We start from the raw sequence: 13,776 nt of genomic DNA on the forward strand, positions 1-13,776 counted from the left end.
TGGGTTCAGTCTCTAGATTGGGAAGATCCCCTGGAGAAGGAACTGGCAACCCACTCCAGTAATCTTGCCTGGAAAATCCCACAAACAGAGGAGCCTGGAAAGCTACAGTCCATGGGTTGCAAAGGGTCGGACATGACTGAGCGACTAATACACAGAGTCTGTTCTGGAATTCCTCTCAATCTCATGTATTGTTTTCTACAAACTGGTTCTCACTGGGGAGTTCCAGAATTAGGAATTTGAGGCACAAGTTAACTCAAGAAAAACAGTGTAAATATTAAGACAGTTGAAATCTACAGAAAACAAAGAGACCCCCAGAGTGCCTCCCTCGCCCAAGCAGAGAACCAGAGATTGACTAGAAAGGATGACCCCAAATAATAACAACTTGAGGCACCATATACAAAATCATGGGAAATGAAAATGAAAACAAGGTTGTGAAGAAAACCCAACATGACCTCTATCCCTTTCTACAGTCAGTTTTCAAAATGTTAATCAGCAGCCTTATTCCAACCTGGGTAATGCTAGAGGATTTCTCTGGTGTCCCCGGATGAAAAGCCCTCCCGATACTGATAGCAGGGTCCCGTCACTAACAAGGCTGCTGCTTCCACACAAAACTACCTAAACTGCCCAGGGCTTTCTGCATGCACTCCATTACTGCAACAAAGAGACACTGAAAAGCTTCCACACTGAAGGAACGCCAACAGCAAAGACAGAACAAGCTCAAAGGAAATAAAGACATCATCCAAGTACCTAGCCCCTTCACGGATCACAGCCTTGTTGTGGCGAAGGGGCCTGGAGAACTCAATGACGCTATGAGCCATACTGTGCAGAGCTACCCAAGGCAGATGGGTCACAGTGGAGAGTTCTGACAAAACGTGATCCACCGGAGGAGGGGATGGCAAACCGCTCCAGTATACCTGCCGTGAGGACCCCATGAGCTGGATGAAAAGGCAACGAGAGATGAATCGCCCAGGTCAGAAGATTTCCAACATGCCACTGGGGAAGAGCAGAGGACAACTATTAACAGCTCCAGAAAGAATGAGGCGGCTGGGCCAAAGCGGGAAGAAGCTCAGCTGTGGATGTGTCTGGTGATGAAAGTAAAATTCCACGCTATAAAGAACAGTACTGCATAGGAACCTGGAATGTCAGGTCCACGAATTAAGGTAAATTGGATGTGGTCAAGCAGGAGATGGCAAGAATAAACATCGACATTTTAGAAATCAGTGAACTAAAATAGACTGGACTGCAATGGGTGAATTTAATTCAGATGACCATTATATCTACTACTGTGGGCAAGAATCCAACAGAAAAAATGGAGTAGCCCTCATAGTCAACAAGAGTCTGAAATGCAGTACTTGAGTGCAACCTCAAAAACGACAGAATGATCTCGGTTGGTTTCCAAGGCAAACCATTCAACATCACAGTAATCCAAGTCTATGCCCCAACCAGTAATGCTGGAAAAGTTCTGAAGCTGATCAATTCTATGAAGACCTACAAGACCTCCTAGAACTAACACCAAAAAAAGATGTCCTATTCATCACTGGGGACTAGAATGCAAAAGTAGGAAGTGAAGAGAAACCTGGAGTAACAGGCAAGTCTGGCCTTGGAGTACAAAATGAAGCAGGGCAAAAGCTAACTGAATTCTGCCAAGAGAATGCACTGGTCATAGTAAACACCCTTTATCAACAACACAAGAGACAACTTTACACATGGACATTACCATATGCTCAATACCAAAATCAGATTGATTACATTCTTTGTAGTTGAAGATGGAGACACTACATACAGTCAGCAAAAACAAGACCCGGAGCTGACTCTGGCTCAGATCATCAGCTTCTCATAGCAAAATTCAGGCTTAAAGTAAAGAAAGCAGGGAAAACCACTAGGCCAGCCAGGTACAACTTAAATCCCCTATGAATATACAGTTGAGGTGACAAATAGTTTGAAGGGATCAGATCTAGTAAACAGAACGCTTAAAGAACTATGGACAGAGGTCCATAATGCTGTACAGGAGGTGGCAAACAAAACCTTCCCAAAGAAAAGGAAAGGCAAGAAGGCAAAGTGGTTGTCCGAGGAGGCTCTACAAATAGCTGGAGAGAGAAGAGAAGTGGAAAGCAAGGGAGAGGGAGAGGTACAGCCAAGGAAACGCAGAGCGCCAGAGAACAGCACGGAGAGATGAGGGCTTCTTCCATGGACAACGAGCAGAAGCACAGGAAAGCCACTGAATGGGCCAGACTAGAGACCTCATCAAGGAAACTGGGAATGTCAAAGGCACACTTCATCCAAAGATGGCTCCTAAAAAGGACAGAAGCTAACAGAAGAAGAGGTCAAGAAGAGATGGAAAGAATACACAGAACTGTACAAAAAAGATCTTAATGAACCGGATTACTATGATGGTGTGTGTGGTCAGTCACCCAGACCCCCACATTCTGGAGTGTGAAGTCAAGTGGGCCTTAGGAAGCACTGCTGTCAATAAAGCTAGTGGAGGCGATGGAATTCCAACAGAGCTATTTAAAATCCTAAAAGATGATGCTGTCAAAGTGCTTCACTCTATATGCCAGCAAATTTGGAAAACCCAGCAGTGGTCACAGAACTGGAAAAGGTCAATTCTCATCCCAATTCCCCGGAGAAGGCAATGGCACCTCACTCCAGTACTCTTGCCTGGAAACGCCCACGGACGGAGGAGCCTGGTAGGCTGCAGTCCATGGGGTCTCAAAGAGTCAACAGAACTGACTTCACTTTCATGCATTGGAGAAGGCAATGGCACCCCACTCCAGTGTTCTTGCCTGGAGAATCCCAGGGATGGGGGAGCCTGGTGGGCTGCAGTCCATGGGGTCACACAGAGTCAGACACGACTGAAGCGACTTAGCAGCAGCAGCATCCCAACTCCCAAGGACAGTACTAAAGAATGTTCAAACCACTGGACAACTGTACTCATCTCCCATGCTAGTGATGTTACGCTCAAAATCCTCCAAGTTAGGCTACAAAGTACATGAACCGAGAACTTCCAGATGTTCAAGCTGGGTTTAGAAAAGGCAGAGGAACCAGAGTTCAAATTGTCAACATTTGTTGGATCATAAAGAAAGCAAGGGAATTTCAGAAAAACATCTACTTCTGTTTCACTGACTATGCTAAAGCCTTTGACTGTGTGGATTGTAACAAACTGCGGAAAACTCTTAGAGAGATGGGATTACCAGGCCACCTTACCTGCCCCCTCAGAAATCTGTATGCAGGTCAAGAAGTAACAGTTAGAACCTTGTATGCAACAACAAACTGGTTCAGGATTGAGAAAGGAATATGACAAGGCTGCTTATTGTCCCCTTGTTGCTTTAACTTATACACAGAGCACATCATGAGAAATGCTGGGCTGGATGAAGTACAAGCTGGAATCAAGACTGCCAGGAGAAATATCAACAACCTCAGACATGTGAATTACACCACTCTAACGGCAAAAGCAAAGATGAACTACGCAACCTCTTCTTGAGAGTGAAGGAGGAGAGTGAAAAAGCCTGTTAAAACCAAATATTTAAAAGACTAAAATCACAGCATCTGACCCCATTACTTTATGGCAAACAGAGGGGAAAAGGTGCAGGTAGTGACAGCCTTCTTCTTCTTGGGTTCTAAAATCACTGCAGATGGTGACTGCAGCCATGAAATTAGAAGATGGTTGCTTCTTGGCAAGAAAGCTGTGACAAACCTAGACAGTGTGTTAAAAAGCACACACGTTGCTTTGGTGACAAAGGTCCGTACAGTCAAGGCCATGGTCTTTCCAGTAGTCACGTGCGGTTGTGAAAGCTAGACCATACAGAAGGCAAAGTGCTGAAGAATTGATGCTTTTGAAGTGTGGTGCTGGAGAAGACTGTTGAGAGTTCCTTGGACAGCAAGGAGATCAAACCAGTCAACCCTAAAGGAAATCAACCGTGAATACTCATCAGAAGGACTGATGCTGAAGCTCTAATACTTTGGCCACCTGATGTGAACAGCTGACTCACTAGAAAAGACGCTGATGCTGGGAAAGGTAGAAGGCAGAAGGAAAAGAGGGCAGCAGAAAATGAGACGGCTGGATGGCATCACTGATGCAATGGACCTGAACCTGGGTGAACTCCACGAGACGGGGAAGGACAGGGAAGTCTGGCATGCTGCAGTTCATGGCGTGGCAGAACCGGACACAGCACAGCAACTGAACAACAGAGTAGCTAGAATGGATACTCTCAGGGAGTATCAGATGATACTGCATCTGAAACAAGAACAGGACGCTTTCAAAAATATTCAGAAAAGACCTCTTGGAAATATAAAAAAGACAGCAAAAGTTGCCAACAGAAAAACTGGATGATCAAGTTAAGGCAGTTTCACAGAAATTAAATGAAAATATAAGAGACAAAAGACAAAACTAGAGGATCAGTCCCTGTGGCCCAACATCCAGCATTCACGGAGGTTTCCACAGAAGACACCTGCCAAAGGGGATGGAGTCGGGAGAGGAGTGAACACGAGAAGGCCCACTCAGCGCCTGACGCCGAGGCAGTGCCCGATCCAAGCCAAGGCACGTCCTCTTCAAATTAAAAACACCAGGGATAAAGTGATCAGAAAGGCTTCCAAAACGGGGAGGGGGGAATCCGTTCTCGAACACGGGAGAAATCTGAACAAGCTCAGGCTTCTCAGTGGCAACTCTGGGAGACAGAGAACAAAGCCTTTACATTTCTGCCTGAGAGTGATTCCCAGCCTTGAATTCCACAGCCAACCAAACTATCCGATCAGCGTGAATGGAGGCAAAATAACAGCGTTTTCACTCATGCCAAGCTCTCTCAGGCCACTAACATGAGGGCATAAACCAAGACAGAAAGCACATGGGATCAGTAACCAGGAGGTCTAATAAGGAAAGGGGCAAGTTCACTCCTGGATCTGACACACGGACCTCCCAGGGTGGGCCCGGGTGGGAGGAGGCAGACAGCAGCAGGTGACCCGGCTCCAGAAGGCCCCAGAGGACGCGCACAGCGGGGCCCAGTGGGAGCGAGCGGCGGCCCAGAGCCGCGTCAGAGACACACTACCAACTGCAGGGCCCCCCAAGCATGAAGCGCAAGGAATGGAGTCACAGCGCACCACGCCATCTAGCTGCAAACAACGGGGTTGGGGGGGGGAGCATTTGGCCAGAAATTACAGCAGAAATGCCCTGAGGCAGCCAAGTCGCCTGCCTTGCAGGAAGTCAATAAACAACATCTGAAGACTGGAAATTTAAAACGAAAACCAAACGCTGAAGCATCAGAAAGGTCTGTTTTAGAAACGCAGAGGGAAAAGGTACCGACCATGAATATTAGCTGAAAGGGGGGGCAACAAAGGAGGGTGCAGCGTTTCACAGGAGGCAGAGGAGACTTCTTTTTTTAATGAGGCTTCTTTGCTATTAGGTTTTTAAACACTAGAAATCATCTATAAATTTTTTTAAGTTTTCAAAACAGGCAACGCCGCTCCTGCCAGACTCTTCACTCACCCTGGCAGTGATGGTCCCGTGCTTCTCTCCTTTGTTGTTGATCATGCGGATGCCGACCGACTGGAACAGCTCCTTCATCTGGGCTGGGGTGGCCGTGGTGGCAAAGTCCACATCTTGCGGCTTCACCCCACTCAGCAGATCCCTCACGGCTCCTCCCGCGATTCGCAACTCATGATTTTCCCTGACAAATAATTCTGAGACAAAAAGGAACGTTTTTTATTTCAGTGGGTTTCTGTCAAGAATCACAGAAGCACAAGTTCTTCCATCTATTTGGCACAGCAGAGATAACTGAACTCAGTCTTTTTATATAAAACTGGGAGAGCAGGGGTGGGTTGGGGTGGGAGGTGGGAGCCGTGGTATACTCTTGGCTGATTTACACTGTGGTATGGGAGAAACCAATACAACATTGTAAAGCAACTATCCTCCAATTAAAAATAAGTAAATTAAAAAAAAAATACAAACTGTGAAAACAAAGCCCACAGCAATGAAGGGACCTGCCTGCAGCAGAACGCCTTCAACAATCATGAGAAGCAGGGAACTTGCAGGATTCTCCTTAGGTTAATTCAGAATATCTAAATGCCTCAAGGTTATCAATGTAAATCTGAATTACTACCAAAAAGTACAGGGAATACTCTAGAAAGGTGAAGTGTTCCTGCACATCCTCGGTGTGTTTTCTCTTGAAGCAACAGCATGCTGACGCAGGAAGCTATCAAATGTTATCTATCACACCACATATGGTGAACACTGCAGCTGAGCATCCTTTCAGAAATAAGCCACATATAAAACCAGCTCATAGCTCTGCTCCAGAGAAGCCACACATGCCAACTACCATGAGGGCTGAGACCAGGAGGCCCAGAGCTGACTCCTCTGCAGGCGGAGGACAAGTCTGAGTCCACCGTAACCACCCACGTGACTGAGGGACCCACATGGAATCCCGTGAGGATGAACCAGGGCCCGGCCTGACTGCCCACCCAAGCCGAGCTGCTGCTACATGCTGGACTCACACGAGAGGCCTGGGTATCCTCCTGTGAACATTATCACGTCAGAGAACATCCACACGAGACAAGGCCTCTCTGTGACCAGCGTGCATCAAGACACCTAGTAATCATGTGTGAAGGAAGACGAGACACGCACACTGCCGGACAGCACCCTCTCACAGTTAATACACGCGACTGTGCCTTAGGTACCAGTTTAATCATCAAGCTGTGTTCCCACCTTCCAGGTAAGGATTATTAAGACCATCAGACTAACCCCTGCTTCTTGACACCCGAATCCACAGCAAAGCCCCCAAATCATGTGATACAAGCCCAAATCCTACAAAAAGTCCTTTCTACAATGGTTTTTCTCAGAGGCCTCGAGGTTCTCCTCGGTCAGCAAGCCCCACTCTGCCTGGACTTGCTGAGGGGTGTTCTTACTGGTCCTTGGCAGGAGGGTGCATCAGAGCTCCAGCACCACAACACAACTCAAGACGTCACCCTCCAGCCCGTGCCAAGCTCTGCGCTCTGCCATCCTCCTCCTCTACCTGTCCTTCCCAAACCTCCCAGCTCCACACCTCTGCAGACTCCCCAGAACCATCTGCTGCAAAACAACCAAGGCTGCTCCCTCTACCTCCCCGCTTGACTAAAAGCTCCTGCACACGGAAACCACTTCCGGAAGCCCCTCCCAGAGGGACTGCTTATACTCCTCCAGCCCCACGTTTCCAGTCAAGTCCCAGTGATTCCTTAATATGGGGTCCATGGTTCCTTAAAACAAAACACTAAAATCATCTGTTAGTGCACAGTTTTCATGAGACTCAGACAGGAAGGGTAAACAAGAGTTTCATGAAATAGCACTCACCCTTACTGTAAGTACCATGCAATCCAACCTGTTCTATTCTTTATCTTCTCTCTTTTTCCTCTATTTTTTAACACTGGTCATGACCACTAAATTGATTTTATGACCCATGAACAGGTCACACGAACTCTGGTGCTAGACAAAACTCCTGAGAGCCCTTGGCTAGCAAGGAGACATTCATTGGAAGGACTGATGCTGAAGCTGAAGCTCCAATACTTTGGCCACCTGATGCAAAGATCCAACTCACTGAAGACCCTGAACCTGGGCAAGATTGAGGGTAGGAGGAGGAGGAGGCAACAGAGGATGAAATGGTTGGATGGCATCACCGACTTGATGAACATCAACTAGAGCAAACTCCGGGAGATGGTGAAGGACAGGGAAGCCTGGCGTGCTGTAGTCCATGGGGTTGCAAAGAGTCAGACAGGACTGAGCGACTGTACAACAACAATAACCATTTAACTTACACAAAAATTATTACATTTGGAACTTTAGCCTCATGTATAGAATGAAGGAGGGGCTTCCCAGGGGGCGCAGTGGTAAAGAATTGGCCTGCCAAAGCAGGAGATGTGGGTTCGATCCCTGGCTCAGGAAGATCCCTTGGAGGAGGAAATGGCAACCCACTTTAGCATTTTTGGCTGGAAAATCCCATGGACAGAGAAGCCTGATGGGCTATATATAGTCCATGGGGTCACAAAGAGTCAGACATGACCTAGCAACTAAACAACAGGATTATATGGCTATCCTTAAGCAAAAGGAAAACAAATTACATGAAATAAATTGACATAAAATTCTATATGAGCATCGTACACTATCCTAAACCTTCCAAATTCTTGCACACTGAAAACTAATTTTACATTTGGCAAAACAGCTATCACGATCCAACAACTGGTACAGTATTAAGCTGCACAGCAGCGCCGTACAACGGCCATCTGTTTTCCCTTGTTGCTTTTGTGCATGGTTTTCACACAGTGCACTGTATTTTAGCAAGACATTCAAGTCTTTAGAAACTAGCAGAGATCATATAGAAGTAACTATTTGATTTTCTAACTGCTGGGTACTGCACGAAAAGATTACACCCTTGCCACTTCCACTATAACCGAGAAAACCTGGGTTGGTCTTTCAGGGCCAAGGCCACGAGCCAAATCCCACCTCTCTCTACCGCACTCTTCACTTTCTCACTTGCTAGGACTTCACCTCTCAAGGTAAAGCACATTTGGCCCTTGAAGTCAGGGTTAGGAAGCCAAACGCAACTGGTAAAAACTGTTCAAGGACCTACAGTAATCAATATCCACGGTCTTGTTTCCAAAAGAGAAACACAGAAGGGGCTTCCTTGACGGCTCAGTAGTAAAGATTCCACCTGCCAGTGCAGGAGACGTGGCTGCAATCCCTGGTCCGGGAAGACCCCACATGCTGTGGAGTGACTAAGCCCGTGTGCCACAACTACAGAGCCTGTGCTCTGGAGCCCAGGAACCGCAACTACTGAGCTCACACACCACAAGCGCCGAAGGCTTCATGCCACGTAGCCCATGCCCTGCAACAGAAGAAGCAACTGCAATGAGAAGTCCCCACTCGCCGCAACTCGAGGGGAAAAAAAAGGCACAGCAATGAAGACCCAGCACAGCCAAAATAAATGCATTTTCTACATCCAGTCATTTGGCGGCTATCTTCCAAGAAACCTCTTACAATGAAGACAGTAAAAGTGGGAGCTGGGAGAGACATATGAAGAAAGAACAAACTCAAATTCAACTGTAAGTCAGAACCTACAGATATGAGCTGTACACACAGTAGCCACATGTGGTTCCTGAGCACTTGAAATGTGGCGAGTCTGAATTCAGATGGTCTATACTAAATGCCAGATTTCAAAGATTTATAAGCAAGAGTGGGAAACATGTCACTCGTAATTTGTACACAAATATGACTTTAAAATGACGGTATCTTAGATGTACTGAATTAAATGAGATGTACTAAAAAGTTATTAAAATTAATTTCACCCATTTCTCTTTTTCACTCTAATTAAAATTCAGAGTGAAGTATCTACTTTAGGCCCCCTACTTCAAGACCATATGAAACTATGGTCTATAAAACTATAAAACTTAAGTAGTTCTGGACCATTTACTTCTAACATATACCTAAAAGTCACCTTATTTCAAGAACAGGAAAGTAGTTTTGTCAATAAGCTAATACAGGGACATCCCCCGTGGTCAAGTGATTAAGAATCCACTTTGCAATACAGCATACAAGGGTACAATCCCTGGTTGAAAAACTAAGATCCCACACGTCACAGAGCAACTAAGCCCGTACCCCAGAATTCCTGAGCCCATGAGCCAAAACCAGGGAGCCTGTGTGCTGCAGTGAAGATCCCACATGCCCCAACTGAGGCTGGCGCAGCCAATGAGGATTAAAACAAAAAATCAGCTACTAAAAGGCCAGTCACTTTAAATCAACGTTCCTTCACCTTCTGGGCATCAGAATTAATGGAACAGTTTTTATAGAAATTTACAAATGCCCATACTCCTCAGAGATTCCAGTCAGTAGGGCAGGAGTGGGACCCTAGCATCCGTAAGCTATAAAAGCTCCTCAGGTGAATCTAAAGGACAAACCAACATGTAAGGTCATGTTTCTACATATATACACCTTAATATACTTCCCAAATCACTGACGGTGACTTTAGCCATGAAATTAAGACACCTGCTCCCTGGAAGAAAAGCTACAACAAACCTAAACAGTGTATTAAAAAGCAGAGACATCACTTTGATGACAAAGGTCCATCTAGTTAAAGCTATGGTTTTTCCAGTAGTCATGTACGGATGTGAGAGTTCGACTATGAAGAAGGCAGAGTCCCTAAGAATTGATGCTTTTGAACTGTGCTGCTGGAGAAGACTCTTGAGTCCCTGGGACAACAACAAGATGAAACCAGCCAACGCTGAAGGAGATCAACCCTGAATATTCACTGGAAGCACTGATGCTGAAACTGAAGCTCCAATAGTTTGGCCACCTGATGTGAAGAGTTGACTCACTGGAAAAGACCCTGATGCTCAGAAAGATTGTGGGCCGAAGAAGGAGACAACAGAGGAGGAGATGGTTGGATGGCATCACTGACTCAATGGACACGAGTCTGGCCAGACTCCAGGAGATTGTGAAGGACAGGGAAGTCTGGCGTACTGCAGTTCATAGGGTCCCAGAGAGTTGGGCATGACTGAGCCACTGAACAACCCATTGTATTTATAAAGACATGACTAGGAGACCATAAATTCTGCAGTGCAACTGTGTGCACTGTAACAGCGATAGTTGATACTGAGTTGAGAACTGCGGCAAGCAACACGAAGCGCCTGTGACCAGGCACGTAGCTAAAGCCATTTCCTGTGTCCCTTCCAGATAAGGGTTGTATATGCACAAATGGAGATGACTCCCACTTACTTCTGCCTCTGGTTCTCTCGGAAAGCACTGATACCTGAGCCAGAAATATAGCTTAGTGGTGATAAGCTGGGTTCTCAAATCAGACTGCAAAAGTTCAAATCCAAGCTCTTCAGTTATTAGTTATAAAAATGGTGCCAAGGAATTTCACATTCCTAAGCCTATGCTTCCTCAACAATATAACAAGAGAAAAAGTATCTAATCCTTAAGTCAGTAGGCCTAATTCTGTGATGCATATAAAGTACGTGGGGGTAACACAAAAAAGCCATGCTTTTTACTGCAATCATTATTTGCCTCTTCTCATGACTTGGCTATAGTTTTGGATTATTCATAGTAAACCCTGCTTTCACTAGCTCAACATTCACAAAAAAAACTACGAATGTTGGCTTAAAAACATTACTTCTCTGCCTCTCCATTTATACAAACTTCCAAAGCAAGAGGAGGCATCCGACTTCTCACCTGTCAGACTCTTCAATCCTTCTGTGAAAAGTGACTGGAATTCTGGAGACTGCAACTTCATTGTAAACATAGAGTGCTTCAGAAGGCACAGTCTACTCCAGCTGCAGCTCAGTAACTGCCTGCGCCAGGGATCCAGGCACCTCAGCATCTGGGGAGAAAGTCACCACCTCGCATCTACAAGACAAGCATGCACACACCACGATGAAATTTACAAGCGCAGGACAATGAGGGGATGCGCAGTGATTTTATCAACAGAGACACAGTCGTCTCCTGATCATGTGAAAAACGGAAAAAACTGACAACGTGAGGGAGAATTACAACTGGGTCTACCCCTGCAGTTACCCGGTTTTGCCCTCCTGAAGCACTTGCTACTATGTTAATACCGCATTCTACTGTCGGGATGCTCTCCTGGGAGACCGGTCTCAGTTAAAGCCTGAGGTACAAGGCTGCCACGAACAGTGGTTCCAGAAAATGTAACTCAAACACTTGCAGGGACACTTGCTCTTCTCCAGAATAATTCACAGTCGTGTGTACATCAGCATACTTGCTCACACACACCTGAGACTCATGACCCCGGGATATGTCCTACTCACTGGAAAACAAGATGTTTTCCTATCATCTGTCCTTGCTGCCCGCTTCTTCTTCATTCATCATCCGCCTATCCCATCAAGTCTCCTGAATCCCACCCATTCACACTCTGCCATCTGTCGTCCATCATCATCACACTCCGTTTTTCATGTAGGGTGGGCCTCTGGGAGGCAGCAACAGATCGCAAACAAACCGAAAGAAACCCCAGAGAAGAACCATTCCTTTTCTTGGAAAAGCAGGTTTCAAAGAGCGGCGTTTCCCGCCAGGGGGCGAGTTCTCCTTATCCAAAGAACTGGGGAGGAAAAACACTGCACTTCCTTCCACGCTTCAACACAGAAAACCCAGTGGGAACCCAGGCCCTGAAACTGTGTGGCCTGTCCCCCACAGCAGGTGCTGGACCTAAAAGGGAGGCCAAAGGCCCGGCCGCAAGGAAGGGAAAGCGCCCAGGGGAAGCCCGATGAATCAGCCCGCAGTCAGTGAGATGTAGCAGAAACGCGGTCCCACGACCTCGACAGTGGGCTCTATTCCCGAGGGCGGAAGAGGCCTCTCACCGCCCCGGCACCCGCCTTCCCCAAGACCAAGCCCGTGGGACAGTCCCAGGGTCCTGCCATCGCTGCCGCTCGCCCCCCAGCAGCGCGCAACCGCACGTCCCCCGCACGCCTTCTCACCGTCCCCACGGCTCCGTCGCCGTCGCGTGCACTTCCGGGCAGCAGGCGCCGTGACGTCACCAATGCGCGCCGGCTGACCGCAAATGGGAAGTCACGGAAGGGAGTGGGCGGTACTTTACCAAGCTCTCCCGGTCTCTCCCACTTCGCAGCCGGCAGCGTACCCTACCTTCAGCAAGGTTCCTGAGTTCTTCCCAGTCCTGCACAGCCAGGCTTTGCTCCTGGGGGGACCCTAGGGACCAGTGGCTGTACTTTTATTTTAATTATACCTCACCGCACCTTTCTCTTGGAGAGGAAGTGGCAACCCACTCCAATGTTCTTGCCTGGAGAATCCCACGGACGGAGAAGCCTGGTAGGCTGCAGTCCATGGGATCGCACAGGGTCGGACACGACTGAAGCGACTTAGCAGCAGCAGCAGCAGCACCTTTCTCTGGCCCTGGGGTTGTTAGACACCCATCTGTACTGCATACCCGTGTGACCCGGGACAAGTGACACCAACTTCCTTTGTAAAATGAGACTATCAATAGAACCTATCCCAGGGAACTGCCAGGCTTAAATGTCATGTTATCCCCTAGTAAAGGGGAAGGGCTCAGTAACTGTTTACTTGTTATTCTTGCCTGCTCCCTGGTTGGCACCTGACTCACGTTACTATTCTATACACTAATTGGTGTGGCAAACAATTTGATATTGTAGATGAAATAGACAAATCCTTTGAAAAATACAACTTACCAAAATTGACCTTGGATGACATTTTAACATCTGAATAGCCCTTTGCTATTAAAGAAATGGAGTTTAGTTCAACAAACTTCTTACAAAGATAATTCCAGACACAGATGGTTTCAGTGGTCAAATTTATCAACCACTTGAGAAAGAAATGACACGAAATTTGCACAGTTTTTGCTCAGCAAATAGAGGGAAAGGTCTTCCTTTCATCTGAGGCCAGAATACACTGATAACAAACTTCAAATAGATACTACCAAAAAAGAATTTACATATTAATATCCATACGAACACAAAAACAAGTATCTCTAGTATTAGCAAATTGAATCCAGGTTGGATAATGTTGGGTTTATTCAGTAATGCAAGGTGGATTCAACATTTAAAAAACAATCAGTGTTACTTATCATATTACAGGCTGATAAAAAAAAAAAAAAAAAAAAAAAAAACTATGATCTATCTAGTTGCACAATAAGTGAAACAGAGCTGGACCCTGTGGGGCTCCTGGACACAGAAACCTTTCAAACAGTTGTCAGTCAGGTAAGGGAGGGGATGCAGAGGCAAGTGAGGAGCAGGCAAGACACAGAAGTGTAGCCTCGGACAGGGTCCTGGTTCCAAGTC

The 13,776-nt window shown here is 46.6% G+C and overlaps 1 protein-coding gene across 4 annotated transcripts in view; it reads right to left on the reverse strand.

The window, feature by feature from the left end:
• TRNT1 (tRNA nucleotidyl transferase 1) overlaps window positions 1-12,529 on the reverse strand; it is a 23,703-nt gene extending 11,174 nt beyond the window's left edge. Inside the window, exons 1-3 of one of the 4 annotated variants that reach the window (XM_019984545.2) lie at window positions 12,442-12,529; window positions 11,186-11,359; window positions 5,480-5,673 (exon numbers count right to left, since the gene is read on the reverse strand). In XM_019984545.2, coding sequence (XP_019840104.1) covers window positions 5,480-5,673; window positions 11,186-11,333 — 342 coding nt within the window. In that variant the 5' untranslated portion in view covers window positions 11,334-11,359; window positions 12,442-12,529. Of the gene's footprint in view, window positions 1-5,479; window positions 5,674-11,185; window positions 11,360-11,778; window positions 12,414-12,441 lie in introns of those variants that run through there. The other 3 variants (XM_019984544.2, XM_070776301.1, XM_019984543.2) reach the window with 3 other exon arrangements.
• Window positions 12,530-13,776: the final 1,247 nt, after the last annotated feature.

This window comes from Bos indicus, chromosome 22, assembly GCF_029378745.1.
Source record: "Bos indicus isolate NIAB-ARS_2022 breed Sahiwal x Tharparkar chromosome 22, NIAB-ARS_B.indTharparkar_mat_pri_1.0, whole genome shotgun sequence".
In the NCBI taxonomy this organism is placed as follows: Eukaryota; Metazoa; Chordata; class Mammalia; order Artiodactyla; family Bovidae; genus Bos; species Bos indicus.